Source organism: Lampris incognitus, chromosome 1 (genome assembly GCF_029633865.1).
Source record: "Lampris incognitus isolate fLamInc1 chromosome 1, fLamInc1.hap2, whole genome shotgun sequence".
Lineage (NCBI taxonomy): Eukaryota > Metazoa > Chordata > Actinopteri > Lampriformes > Lampridae > Lampris > Lampris incognitus.
Window position 1 is genome coordinate 37,283,030 of NC_079211.1, and position 15,000 is coordinate 37,298,029.

General features: G+C 44.4%; 1 protein-coding gene across 1 annotated transcript in view; it reads left to right on the forward strand.

Moving 5' to 3' along the window:
* Positions 1-15,000, forward strand: part of fgfrl1a (fibroblast growth factor receptor like 1a) — a 99,088-nt gene that overhangs the window by 29,385 nt on the left and 54,703 nt on the right. The window contains exon 2 of the mRNA XM_056277562.1: positions 6,470-6,742. Within this exon, the coding sequence (XP_056133537.1) occupies positions 6,470-6,742 (273 nt within the window). The remainder of the gene's footprint in view (positions 1-6,469; positions 6,743-15,000) is intronic.

Genomic DNA, 15,000 nt, shown 5'->3' on the forward strand with positions numbered 1-15,000 from the left:
TCTCAAGTTCGTGAGTGAAACAGACACGAGAGGCCGTTGTCAGTGGTGGTTAATTAGTACCAGAGACAGTTTAGATTATAGTGGAGACAGAGCACTCTGACAGGTAACAATACGACAACCTGAACCGTGGAAGACGGCGGCATTACGTGTTCTGATTCAGGCCACCGCAGGACTGTTATTTAACACGGATCACGTGTCAGTGATTCCTGAGGCGGGGAAAGCGTTACGAAACTGGGAAAGAAAGGCTGAAAAAAGTGATTCCATGTTGTATTCAATGAACTGGAAATATAGCTAACTCCTTATTGTAAGATAGGTGTCTAGTCTTGTTTGTCAAGAACTTGCAACGTGGCAGCATTAACAAGATGGCGCCCGGGTAAACAAGCTTCTCTTAGATAGGCTTCATAAGTACTTCAGTTTCACTGGCCATATTTTGTCTGAAGTAAAGGTTACCTTGGATGACGATACTTTCCATAGCCAGTGCAGGATGGTTGAAAAGTGACTCTACTTTCCCTCAGATACACTGTCAGAGTCATATTAGCACATTGGTTGAGGCTGATTTCGCAGCTTCCTTCACCATTTGATGGTGTAGTGAGTTCAGTAAGTTGTGTGTTAGTGGTTTTAACATGGGAAGTCGAGCACATCATGAGAACACCATTGCTTGACAACAGAGCAAAGGTCACATCTTTAAGCCGTGGAGGCTGATGGTGTAGCCACCTTACAGCTAAGGAGTCAGTCTATTACTTTCGAGCGGATAATGCAAAGATATAATAAATGAGGAATATCAACATTTTCCTTGGATGTATTATTGAATTACAAAATAAGACTACATGACTAAGAAAATTCCAATATACTTATACTAACCATCCGCAAAATGGACATCTGTGGCAAATCATGTCACAACTTGAGAACTCGGCGCTGACACATTTTCATTTCCCGGCATCAGTTTTTCATAAGGACTCTTCTCTGAACTCACTAAACATGAGCCTATTTGAAGGCACCAATAAACACGTAAAGGCCCCTTCCCAAATGGCATGCTAAGTCCTGCGGTCCTCCTCCAAGTCTGCCGTTTGGTGATGCTGTCATGGTGTGGACCTATGGTGCACTGGTCCTGAAGACAGCACATGTATAAAAGCCAGGTTCAGGGCCCACTTGCACCTGTGCACATCCAGCACTAAGACAGATGAATTTCAAAGCTAGTTCCTCCATCCCTTAATCAAAATGTAAGCACAAGATCACAGAGTACCATTTATGAATGGTACTACATATTGCATTGCATTGTGTTAATATTGCAGTGCAGCCCTAAGATATCTCTGTTTATTTTAGAAAAGTCCATATGGAAAATTCAAATCATTTCACTCTGAGGCACACTGCCAAAGGGCACATCAAGGGCGCATTGGGGGCACTCGTGAGCACCCTTTTGAAGCACAAAATGGGAAAGGGGACACCCTACGGCCCTACAGTCCTCGCAGACATACGCAAATGGATACCGCAAGACCACAAGTATGCCATTTGGGACAGGGCCATTGGCAGAGGTTAATAGCTTTTGTCACCACTTTTTGAAACACACACACACACACACACACACACACACACACACACACACATACACACTCACACACACACACACACACATATGGGATACATAGCTGGAGCTGCTGGGTCACAGGTGTTGAGACCAGAGGAAAAAGTTGGAATTATTCCTTTTCTCCTTCTTCTTCCCTTTAAAGAGAAATTGCTCTCTCTCTCTCTCTCTCTCTCTCTCTCTCTCTCTCTCTCTCTCTCTCTCTCTCTCTCTCTCTCTCTCTCTCTCTCTCTCTCTCTCTCTCTCTCTCTCTCTCTCTTCTCACTTCTTTGAAAATATTCCATTTCCATCCACATTTCCTTCAGTACTGTCTTCCTGAAACATACACACACGCACACACACACACACGCACACGCACACAGGGGTTAGTTGGGCAGAGATATGTGTTGTTGACCAGCAGAGCTACTCTGATCTCTAACTGGCCACTGACCAACACTGGCCACCCTTGCTGTTGCTCTGCTCTGATCAGCTGTACTGCTGTACCCCTTTGTCAGCTGTTATACTGTTCTCTTACTTTACACACATCTGTTTATTTCTGCTCTATTCTTTTCCTCCTTGCTCCACTCTCCTCTCCTTTCTTCTCCTCTCCTGCTCTTTCTTCCGATCTCGTAACCTGTGCTTTCCTTTCTTCTGTACTTTCATCATTTCTCTCCTCTTCACTACTTCACTATCCTCTGATTTTCGCCTCACCGCTCCAACTTTTTTGGTCTGGCAGCTGGTGTCCATTCCTCCCCATGGCACCATCAATGCTACTCTTTCAGTCCATCCGACTGCTTCACTCCACGCCCTCCAGGCAAAGAAAGACCCACAATGAAAATGTGTTTGTTGTTTTGTTTTTCACTACATGCCATTTACCTTGTGAAAGCCATACTACAACACCGTAAGGCTAATATTTATCCCCCTGCCCAAATACTCACACCCTAGGACATGGGTCTACAACTCTTGGGAAGCCCTCTCCTCACAAGGACAAGCTGTAAAGGACTCTGCAGACCTCAGCCTTCTCGCTTTTTATTTTGCTTTGATAAAGCAGAATGGGGAAAATGGAAAGATAAGTTCATGTGTCGCACCTGGGGTCTTGCCGGTATCTGCGGCCATGTTCGTGTATGTCTCAGGTTTGTATCAGCCTGTGCAATGAATTCATTCAGATCAGCCTGTGTCGGACCTCGGGACTATCAGATATGGATTATCCACAAGCGTCGCCCTTTCTCCTTGCCTTGAAATACTTTCTTGGATCACAGAATGGGAATGGGAGTCTCGGGAGCATGACTGTATGTCTGTAGACTGTCAGGATCTTCTTCTCTGTAGTCCTCAGGCCCGAGACGTCTCTTGGGTTTGTCTCTGTGTTGTCTCCCATTATTTGTGTTAATCATGAAGGTCAAACAGATGTATGGCACACATCGATCCTCACGTCCTCCTTCACTCCCTCGCTCTCCCCATCATTTTTTCTTTCTTTGTACTTGTCTCTCCCGAGTATTTCATTCCCTCTCTGCACAGACTCGCTCCGTTAGATTCCATCCACTCTGATTCTCTCCCTCCATTTCTCCCTTCCTCCCTCTCATTCTCTCTCTCCCTCTCTCTCCTGCTACTTCCCCTCTTTCTTCCCTTCATTCATTTAAGTGCGCTGCTTTTGCACCCACTCTTGTTTTCCTAGCATGTTGTTTCACAGTAGACTGGCTACTGAGCACTCAGGGTCACGCTCCATTTAAATACATGAAGGCGTCTGGGCTGCTGTTCAGATTATTGGACTGCACAGCAGTGTTTGTGTGATTACACAGGTTTTGTCCACATAAAAAGTCGGATACAATTGGAGAGAAAAAGGGGGGGAAATAAGTAATCGGTTCATTTTTCAGGTCGGTTCTGACGTTGTACTGTGGTTCAAAGGATAACTCTTGTTTTTGTTTTATGCAATAATCAAACAGCTCTTAGGAACCAGGTTCATCTTTAGAAATAAGAAATGGGAACACTGGGTTTGATGCAACGGGGCAGCAACACCGTGTGCCTGCTGACACAAAAATAAAGCTTTAAATGAGCCCTCGCAGTGTCACAGCACATATTGCTACACCAGCAAATCCGGGATCATAGATTGGTTAATTGCCTATTATACGTTTTAAGCCTTCAGTGTCTAATCTAGCCCACAAAAGTATCTTCTTGTATCTCCAAATTTCAAATCAAAACTTATTTGAGATATAGTGGAGTTAATCTTTTCAAAAATTCAACCCATTGATGACATTTGTAATCCGCTTGTTGATTTATTGTGCACATTCATATTTGCATATTTTCTCCTGGCCCTGTGCTTGATTGGTTTATCTCTTGTTCTGATCCACGTCTTTGTATTTCTGAGGAAGTGTTGTTCTGCCCTGTCTGTCCCGCTCGCCTCGTGTCTCAAGACAATTTGACACCGGGCATCCAGGTGGCATGGCAATCTATCCCATTGCCTACCAACACGGGGATCAGCGGTTTGAATCCCCGTGTTACCTCTGGCTTTGTCGGGGGTCCCTACAGACACAATTGGCCGTGTCTGCGGGTGGGAAGCCGGATGTTGATATGTGTCCTGGTCGCTGTACTAGTGCCTCCTCTGGTCGGTTGGTCGGAGCGCCTGTTCGGGGGGGGGGGGGGGACTGGGGGGAATAGTGTGATCCTCTCATGCGCTACATCCCCCTGGCGAAACTGTCAGGTGAGGAGAGGCGGCTGGCAACTCCATGTGTATCAGAGGAGGCATGTGGTAGTCTGCAGCTCTCCCTGGATCAGCAGAGGGGGTGGAGCAGCGATCAGGATGGCTCGGAAGAGTGTGGTAATTGGCTGGATACAATTGGAGAGGGGTGGCACGGTGGCACAGTGGTTAGCGCAGTCACCTCACAGCAAGAAGGTCCTGGGTTCGAGCCCTGGGGTAGTCCAACCTTGGGGGTCGTCCCGGGTCGTCCTCTGTGTGGAGTTTGCATGTTCTCCCCATGTCTGTGTGGGTTTCCTCTGGGTGCTCCGGTTTCCTCCCACAGTCCAAAGACATGTAGGTCAGGTGAATCGGCCGTACTAAATTGCCCCTAGGTATGAATGTGTGTGTGTGTGTGTGTGTGTGTGTGTGTGTGTGTGTGTGTGTGTGTGTGTGTGTGTGTGTGTGTGTGTGTGTGTGTGTGTGTGTGTATATGTGTGTATGTGTGTATGTGTGTGGGCCCTGTGATGGCCTGGTGGCCTGCCCAGGGTGTCTCCCCGCCTGCCACCCAATGACTGCTGGGATAGGCCCCGCGACCCTGACAGCAGGATAAGCAGTTCGGATAATGGCTGGATGGACAACTGGGGAGAAAAAAGGGCCTCCCCAAAAAAGACACTTTGATACCAGCTGGCATTTTTTAGTGAAGCGTTGTATAGATAAACGGTACATTGAATTCATTTGTAACGTTCTTTTTTTGTGGGGGGGGGGGGGTTGGGGGCGAGTTTGCATTTCACATCTTACTCAGTCACTACTTGTTGTCGGTTTCATAAGGAAGCAGGTTCCTCACAGGGGTCACATATTTACATAGTTTAACCTGAATAACATGAAGCTGTTATCTACTAATACAAGCTGTTATGTACTAGATCTAAATGTCAGCATTCCACAAAGTCCCGTAAAATGATAATCAAAGCAAACTAAGAAGGTCGTATTTGCACATCGGAAACCTGAACAGTTTTTACCAGAGGCGAGTGTAAACTCCCAAAAAATCAGTTCATATCAGAACATTGCATTACCCATGATGTAAGTGTAATTCTACTTTTAGTGTTCATATTAACACTCAGTTTTTTTCTGTAAAGACAAGCCCCAAATAAGGCAGAATAGTGTAAATATGCCTTAAAATGACATTGATCAAGCAAGGTAACATGTTTGTCTCAGAAAAGAGGAAACTTCTTTTTCTCCATGCACCCAAAGGGCTGCAAAAATGATGATCCTGATTTCTTTCTAAATATCACAGTCATGATTGTTAAAGATGGTTATAAGCTTCAGCTTCTGGGAAAATAAAACACTGTAATGCTGGGTGTATAAATCTTGTTATGTGTGTTGCTCTGCAGTGATTTTATTGAGGGAGGTGTCCACCGTAGTGAGTAATTGGCTGAGAAGTTGTTCAGGGCGGGAAAAGGGGGGGGAGCATTTAAATTGCTACATTTTGCAGGGAAGGCCTGAGAGACTTGAGGAGAGAGAGGACGGCAGATTGTGCTATGGAGAGTTAGCTAATATGGAGTTCAAGTTCAAAGACAGCCAGCAGGTTAGCCACCGTGTTTAATCGTTTTTACCGGGGACACCTCTACCTCGGGTTAGCTGTTGTGGCAAGGGAATAAGTCTGGGCTCCGTTGAGCTAGCTATCAAACAGCAACATCGTCTCTTCTTCCTCCATCCGCCTCGCTAGCTGCCCTGCAATGCTACACTGATGTCATAAGTGGGATGGTGAGACCGGGAGGCCATCGGAAGCGCGTGTGCCCAGAGGCGTGAGGGAGTTAGAAGGAGGTGGGTAGTGTAACGACCACGGATTGCTAGACTCGCTAGTTAGCGCGGTCGCCCATGGTCCAGGCTACCCAGCTTCGCTTCCTGGCTGCGGCGGATTCCCGGCTGCCCCCTGAATTCGCTACAATGCATTATTGCACATCTGCATTTATGATAACATCAGGTCATTCATTCTAAGTGTCTTACCATTGACTTTCATTTTGTTCGCATGGGGGCATGTTGTTCCCTCAGCGTGGATGGACCAGGCCTAATGGAAGCACTTGATTTAAAACACAGGGACTCTGAGATGCATTGACAATGTAATCCAAACACTTCAGTATCACCCAGTTTCATGATTGTTAATTGTGGAAACATAAAATGCTTCTTGATTGATTGTTCAACCTTAAATTCAGCTTATTAACTCAATCCATTTCCCAAAGGTCCACCCAGGGTGTCAGAGCGCGTGGCCCACCGTCAATCGGTTCGCCTGGGTCGCACCATGAAGCTACCCTGCCCCGTGGAGGGAGACCCCCCGCCCCTCATCATGTGGACCAAAGATGGACGCAACATCCACAGCGGCTGGACGCGCTTCAGGGTGTTGCAGCATGCCCTGCGTATCAAAGAGGTGGAGGCCGACGATGCGGGGACTTACATCTGTAAAGCCACCAACGGATTCGGCAGTGTGAACATCAACTACACGCTGATCATTATAGGTGAGTCTTCTAGATGGAGAAAATTAATGGGAAATGTTTTGCAGTCAAATGTGTTGCCCACCATTCGAGGTGGTAATAAATTATTGGATAAAATTCAAATCTTTATTTCTTGTAAAGATATGTAAATCAAGTCTATGTTTGACAAAGTAATCGCGACCGAAGCCTTGTCATTTTAGAGATACTGAATGATGAACTTTTTTTTTTTGAAGTGATATAAATTGTTTTGGAAATTAATGTGTTCAGTTCAAACACTTGGCACAAGATGCAGATTCAACAGATGTTTATTCGTTTTGAAATCAAAATAATTTCAGTGATTTTTAATGACGAAGTGGAAAAAAAGTAGAACATTTCAACATTTGTTGTGTTACGAGACAAACATTCATGCAGTCATAAGGAACGTTTGTTACAGAAGTGAAGTGTGTGTGTGTGTGTGTGTGTGTGTTTGAGACTGGTGGAGTCTGGTCATTCATGAGAGCTAGTCACTAGACAGTCATCCAAAGGAGTTGAATCAAGTGCAACTGGACTTGGTGTATATCCATGAAGACGTTTCGCCTCTCATCCAAGAGGCTTCCTCAGTTCGTGCCTTTCTGACTAGACCAAGCTAGTCTGACTGGCTGGTGATGAGACTCAGAATTTATCCTCTTTGATTCAACTCCTTTGGATAACCATGACCTGGCTGAATGAGAACATTCACAGTCACTAGACAGTCCTTCATTTCACTCAAACTCTCTCCCTTTCTGCACTAGTAGTCCATTCTCCATGTTGTCCATTTTCTCTTTTCTTTTTAAGCTATTTTCTCTCTTTCTTTCTTTCTTTCTTTCTCCTCCCAAATTTCCCTCATTCATTACAAATAAATGGGCCCCTATTGGCTATGCAATCTGGGTTGCCGGGATATAATTAGCCAATTTAGGTTGATTGGCCTTTCATGTGGTAATCAAGCTTGTGTATTTCCTGTACTTGTTCAGCCAATGAGTGAAAGAGTCACAGACTGTGTTTGTGTGTATGCTTGTACATGTGTGTGCCTGTATGATTATGAATGGGACATTTGTTGAAGGAGATGTTTGTGATTTGGCCATGGCTGTCTTTGTGTGTGGAACATTGCGTCAGTGTACAGTGGAATATTCTGTGTGTGTGTGTGTGTGTGTGTGTGTGTGTGTGTGTGTGTGTGTGTGTGTGTGTGTGTGTGTGTGTGTGTGTGTGTGTGTGTGTGTGTGTGTGTGTGTATGTGTATGTGTGTCCACTATAGTAATATGGTACTGTGGTTGTACAGAATCAGAATGTGATTGTACCCTGACAACCAAATACAGGTATATTTCACTGCACAGCAGGACTTAAATAGCTGGCTACCACTCCCCCTCCACTGGGCATACCACCCCATACCCATGTAAACAAAATACCTATTTGGCAGGGAGCTGTATGAGTGTGTCTGTGTGTGTGCGCGTGTGTCTGTGTGTGTGTGTGTCTGTGTTTATACCTGTGTATGTCTGTTAGCGTGTATATATTTATTTGTGTTTGTGTTTGTCTGTGTTTTTGTATGTGTTTGCTCATATATGTGTAAAACTGTCAACATGTGTTTGCATGTGTTTGTGTGTGCCCCTGTCCATGCCTGTGTGTGTGTGTGTGTGTGTGTGTGTTTTTTATATCAGGTTTCAGTCAGAAGAGTCATACTTAACCAGAACATAGCTGAGCCAGAGACAAATGTTAGAATACAGACATTATTGGCCACCATGTTTCCCATTTTGTAGATGATAATGCACCACAATTCAGACGCTTAATTGTAAATCACTACAAGCAAGAAAGAACACGTACTATAACAACGCAAAGTTTTATTTTAAACTATTTTTTGTATATGCTATTGAGCCGTGTACATGTATCGCCTTGCATATATATATCGAGCGTTTTTTTTCTTCAGAACCCATCAATGGTGTTGATAAAAGTGCTCAACAAATAAGGAGCGGAATATTAAGATAGATGTAGAGAAAAAAAATGTAATTCATAGCGGTACAAGCCTGTTGTATAGCCAACTTGGCAGCTGATGAGTGTGTGACGCACCAAATAGGCTTGTACTGCTATGAATTAAAGTTTTTTTCCTACATCTATCATAATATAAATAGGTAACACCACACCCGGCGTCCCACCCACAGACACGGCCAATTGTGTCTGTAGGGATGCCCAACCAAGCCAGTGTTAGAAGTGATAGGGGTTATATTTGCCTTTTTCTTTCTTCCTTTTCTTACATACTTGGACTGGTTTTCATTGAGAAATGATTGGAGGTGTGTTAAATGTAAAAGCGGTAGGGCTTGCCTGCCAGGGACAGTGGATGCAGTGGGACCAGGCACTCGAACGATCACTGTCCTGGAAGGAACTCTGGGATACCGACCAGGGCAAGTTGACCTTCCTCCTGTGTGCTGCTGCTGACCTCTTGTCAACTCCAAACAATCTAAAGATCTGGGGCAAAGAAGACGACCCATCCTGCAAGCAGTGTGGAGCGACTCTTTCCACCCTGAATCACATCTTGACTGGATGTCCCAAAGCACTGGGAGAAGGCCAATAAGGCCAATACAGGTGGAGGCAAGACAAGGTCCTTACAGAAATTGACAAATGGATGGACCTGCAGAGGATCAAAGCCAATAACACCAGGCATTACCACCCGAAGTTGGCAATTTCCAAAGGGAAGGAGATAAGGCTCCTTGGGCAAGAACAACTGCCATGAACCCGTGCTCCATTTTGCATCAAGCTTCTGGCTGGGAGATGGAAGTGGACCTGAAGAAAAGACTTGTCTTTCCAGAAGAGGTGGTAGTAACCTCACTCTGACCAGACATGGTTCTTCTATCCAGGAGCACAAAAACTATCTTAGTAGCTGAATTCACAGTGCCCTGGGAGGACAGGCTAGCCATCTCTCATGAACAGAAGAAAGCCAAGTACCAGGATTTGATCAATGAGGCTCTTGTCAATGGATGTTACACAACCTTATTTCCCATCGAAGTCAGCAGCCGTGGTTTCCCAGCAACATCAGTATGCTATTTCCTACAGAACATGGGTTTGGAACCCAAGTAACTGAAGCAAGCCTTTGGGGAGATATGGCAATGGAAACCAGCTCAAGATGGTTGTGGTTGATGAGAGCCCACAGTTGAAACCCTTCTGCAGGTCAAGGCTAATTTGATCTTTGCTGCCCCACTCAGGCAAGGCATACAGGCTAAGGGGTGAAATGCTCGTGACCCTGAGATACTACCTGCTGAAGATGCAGAAGAGTTCATTGCAATGCGGATGCTCTGACCACCCTGCCACCAAGGAATACAATCAAGAGGAGTAACTTGCAACATCTTAAGTAGCTCCTGCAGTTTGTGCTTGTAGCAAAGCATCTCTGATGTTTATTTCACCTATCCACAATCTAAAAAAAAATCATCTTTTAAATAGTTCTTTGATTTTACCACATTATGGTAAATTAATTCAAGACCTTTGCTTTTAAAGTAGTTACCTGTTTTAAATTGAAATCATAATTTTCTTTGAAATATTAATTGGATCATGCACATATAAGTGTCACTTTTAATGGATAAATATGTTTTTTTAACTAAAAATGATTCAGATAAATAATGTAATCTAAAATATATACTACACGATAACAAAGGCAACTATGATTTGAGCAGAAGCCATTGATTAATTGACTAAATTATGTCCATCTCACATCAAGTTATGTTTGTTTGCATAGCCCACAGTGTGACCACTTTCACAGTGTGAAAGTGAAATCGATATTCATTACTTCATATCATCAGTGATAAAACAGCTGATCTCAGCTAACTGAACATCTCTCGACAAGCATGCTTGACGTGTGCCCTTTTGGGGCTTTTCCTTCAACGTATCGGAAATTGGTTTTCTACATTGTCATATACACACATTGGCGGGGGGGTCAGCATGTGTAAATCGATATTGATATCCCTTCAGTCTTGCCCTGAACCTAGAAGGTGGGGTGACATACAGGGGGCAAAGGGTGGAGAAGGAAACAGAGGGAGAGGGAGGGGAGACCAACTGCCAGTGAAGTCATTCAGGCAGACAGCTGCTCTCTGTCTCTGTCTCTCTCTCTTGCTCTCTCTGTCTCAAATTCAAATTCAAATTGCTTTATTGGCATGGCCATAACAAAGTACAGTATTGCCAAAGCATTGTACAAATGACAATAATAATAATCTCTCTCTCTCTCTCTCTCTCTCTCTCTCTCTCTCTCTCTCTCTCTCTCTCTCTCTCTCTCTCTCTCTCTCTCTCTCTCTTACACACACACACACACAAGTTTACTTTCCTTTTTCAAATGTACACACACACACACACACACAAAACGTACAGACACACAATTAATAAACGGTGGTTTTGGAGTTTCCTGGTGGATCTACCAGTTAAATGCATATATGCTCAGGCCTAATTGTGCTGTCCTGGGTTCAGATCTGGCTTGAAACCTTTGTCCTATCGATTAAAGATTAGGAATGCAGTGATTTCACTTTTGCACCCCCTGATTTTGAGTGTCACTCTTTAAGTCAAGTCAAATCAAGTCAATTTTATTTGTATAGCCCAATATCACAAATTACAAATATCAGCTGATACCAAGTACCAAACCGATCCATTACTTATGCTGAGCAGTGCAGACTTAGACCATTAGTTTTGGATCATTGGACAAAATAATCAAGATAAAATCAGGTTTTTTTCCACCATTAAAGAAATACAAGCTTACATGTGCCAAGAATGTAGTAAATCAAGCCTTTTACTTATGACATGTTAATCATGGCTTTTGGTATCTGATTTTAGTCTTGAGTAAAATCTCTAATGGCAGTGCTCCATTTTAGCCCTATAGCCAACACCAGAACTGGTATTGGTGCATCCCTAATAAGTGTGTGTGTGTGTGTGTGTGTGTGTGTGTGTGTGTGTGTGTGTGTGTGTGTGTGTGTGTGTGTGTGTGTGTGTGTGTGTGTGTGTGTGTGTGTGTATGTATATATATGTATATATCAACATGGATCTTTTTTCCTGTATCCGTGTTGATATTCTGCTCCTCATTAGTTGAGCACTCACAACACCATTGACGGTTTCGGAAAAAAAAACGCCACACCCAGATACTTGTAACATATAAGTACCTGGGTATTCCATGGGCAAATGGAAACCATGACGAGGCAGCAAGGAGGTCAGCTACAGCCAAATACCTCCATAGAGTGAAGCAGGTCTTGAGGAGCTAGCTCAATGGGAAGAATAAGAGCCAAGCCATCAACACATATGCCCTACCAGTCATCAGATACCATCAATCCATTATCTGAACCGCTTATCCTGCTCTCAGGGTCGTGGGGATGCTAGAGCCTATTCCAGCAGTCATTGGGCAGCAGGCGGGGAGACACCCTGGACAGGCTGCCAGGCCATCACAGGGCCGACACACATACACACACCCATTCAAACCTAGGGACAATTTACTACGGCCAATTCACCTGACTTACATGCCTTTGGACTGTGGGAGGAAACCCATGCAGACACAGGGAGAACATGTAAACTCCACACAGAGGACGACCCGGGATGACCCACCAAGGTTGGACTACCCCGGGGCTCGAACCCAGGACCTTCTTGCTGTGAGGTGACCACGTAAACCACTGCGCTACTGTGCCATCTCATCAGATACCCAGCTGGAATAATAAGATGGCCAAAGGAGGAAATAAAAGCCACAGATATCAGGACAGGGGAACTCCTCACAATGCACGGAGGGTTTCACCCAAAGTCCATCAGCCTGAGACTGTACAATAAGTGAAAAGATGGGGGCCGAGGGTTAGTGACTGTCAGCGCAACTATCAAGGATGAAACAAGGAACATCCATGAATACTTCAGAAAGAAGGCCTCCCGGGACGAACTGCTGAGTGAGTACCTCAGGCAGCAGAAGACAGAGAGTAGGGAGGAAGAAGTAGAAGAGGTATCATGGAAGACCAAGCCCCTCCATGGGATGTACCATCGACAGATAGAAGACTTGGCTTATATCGAGAAATCCTACCAGTGGCTAGAAAAAGCTGGACAGAAGGACCACACAGGGGCTTTGATCATAGCAGCACAAGAACAGGCTCAGCACCAGATCGGTTGAGTTAGGGGTCTACCACAACAGACAAGACCCAAGATGCAGGGTGTGCAAACATGCCCTTGAGACAGTTCAGCACTTAGTAGCAGGGTGTAACATGCTAGTTGGGAAAATTTACACTGAAAGGGATAACCAAGTGGCTCAGATAGTGTACAGGGACATCTGTACTGAATACAGACTGGAAGTACACAGTAAAAAACTCAGTGTTAATTTAACTCCAAGATGGTACAAATGGATCCTTTCAGGTCCATTTGTACACTCTCAGAGTTAAATTAACACTCAGGAAGTTAAATTAACACTCAGGATTTTACTGTGTACCCAAGTCCAAGTGGGACTTGGAGACTTCCAGGGGGATATGGGGTTGAGAATGGCAGAGCTAAAATCCTGTGGGACTTAAAGTTCCAGACTGACAAACAGGTGCTGGCTAACCAACCACTGTGGTAGTCGACAAGGAACAGAAAACAACAGTAGTGATCGATGTAGCAATCCCGAGCGACGGCAACATCAGGAAGAAAGAGCATGAGATGCTATAGAAATACTAAGGGCTGAAGGAAGAACTAGATTGGATGTGGAAAGTGAAATCCACAGTAGTCCCAGTGGTAATAGGAGCACTAGGGGCTGTGACCCCTAAACTGGGAGCATGGCTCCAGCAGATTCCAGAAACAACATCTGAGGTCTCTGTCCAGAAGAGTGCAGTCCTAGGAACAGCTAAGATCCCTCAAATTCCCAGGCCTCTGGTAGAGGACCCGAGCTTGAGGAAGACACCCAAACCGTAAAACCCATGTGGGCCATGCAGGATGCCTGTCTTGTTCTGCAGCTGAGGAGCTCCGATTATTCAGGTGGATCAGTTGGTTAATTTCCAGAGAACAGTGGTCTCCACTTCAACATCACTGAACAGAACTTCAGGGATGTCCAAAATCAGCTAAACCATAAGAGTTAAAACTCCCATGAAATTAAATTTTGAGCATCTCAAACTTCCACCATTTGATATGTATCCTAATGAAACAGAACGGCTAAGTGGGATTTTGTGAATAGAGGGAGTTTGATTTGATTAACAGCCAATAATGGCTGGACATATGCTATTTGGCTGATTTCAGTTCAACTGTCGAAGATCACCCACTGTCTTTTCTTCAATCTCATTCCAATTTATTGGACGTTTTTGTTAGAGTACGCCCACTACTGCAGAGTGACGTCACTAAAAAAATATTCTGTTTGTCAGTAAGAGAAAACTATTGTTCTTATCAACACAAAAATGAAACGATTTTTTTTGTGAATTTCTAGAAGCTATTCTTAAAAGGATGTAAATTAAGTGCAGGTAAAAGAGGCAACAAAAATGAAAGTGTATTTTTCATCTCAAATAGTCTTCGTGACATGTTTTATAATCAGGTTTGGATTATGTAAGGACAGACTGGCAACGCTAGCTGCCTTAAACAGAAATAGCCATTACTGAGGGGGTAACCTTTAAAGATGACCTAATCTGTAACTCAAGGCTGGGTGAGATCCCTTTCAGGAGGGCAGTTAGTATGGAAAGTAGTGGTGGGGTCAGGAAAGCATGCCTGGGAATGTTTTCATAGCTGGAACAATCTGCATAGGTAATGATGTCCCCGGCATTTGGCTGAGTGGATGAATGGATGAATGCATGGGTGCGGTCGTCTCCCATTCTTTTTGGTTTTCCAAGAGGCTTGTCGAGGGATCGAGGGTGTGTTCATCTGCTCACAGCAAGATTTTTCTAGAAACAAAGACTAATTCCAAACCCTATAGCCTAATTCCCCCATTTTTTACCTCTTCCCTCATTTTTACCATGCCTTGCCTTCTTTTCTATTCTTCGCTCCTCTGCCCTATGTACTCCACTTCACCTCTTCCTCTCTCCCCTCCTCTGTTCCCGTCTTTGTTTCTGGCCTCTCCGGCCTTCTCGTTCTCTCCTCTTGTGTGGTCCTCCGGTAATTATTCTATGTCAGCCCGGCCTCATAATAATGAGCCCACACCTGCGTCATATTGTCTTTCCCTCTGTTCTTCTAACTGAGGCACAGTTGACACCTTTTTCCTATTAACGTACAATCTGCCCCTTCTTCCGCCTGCCAGCTCATTTTTCCCTAACCACATTTCAATTTGTATCAATATTTTCACAGTTTCCCTTTTTTTCAAGACCTAATAGCATTTGATTGCTCTA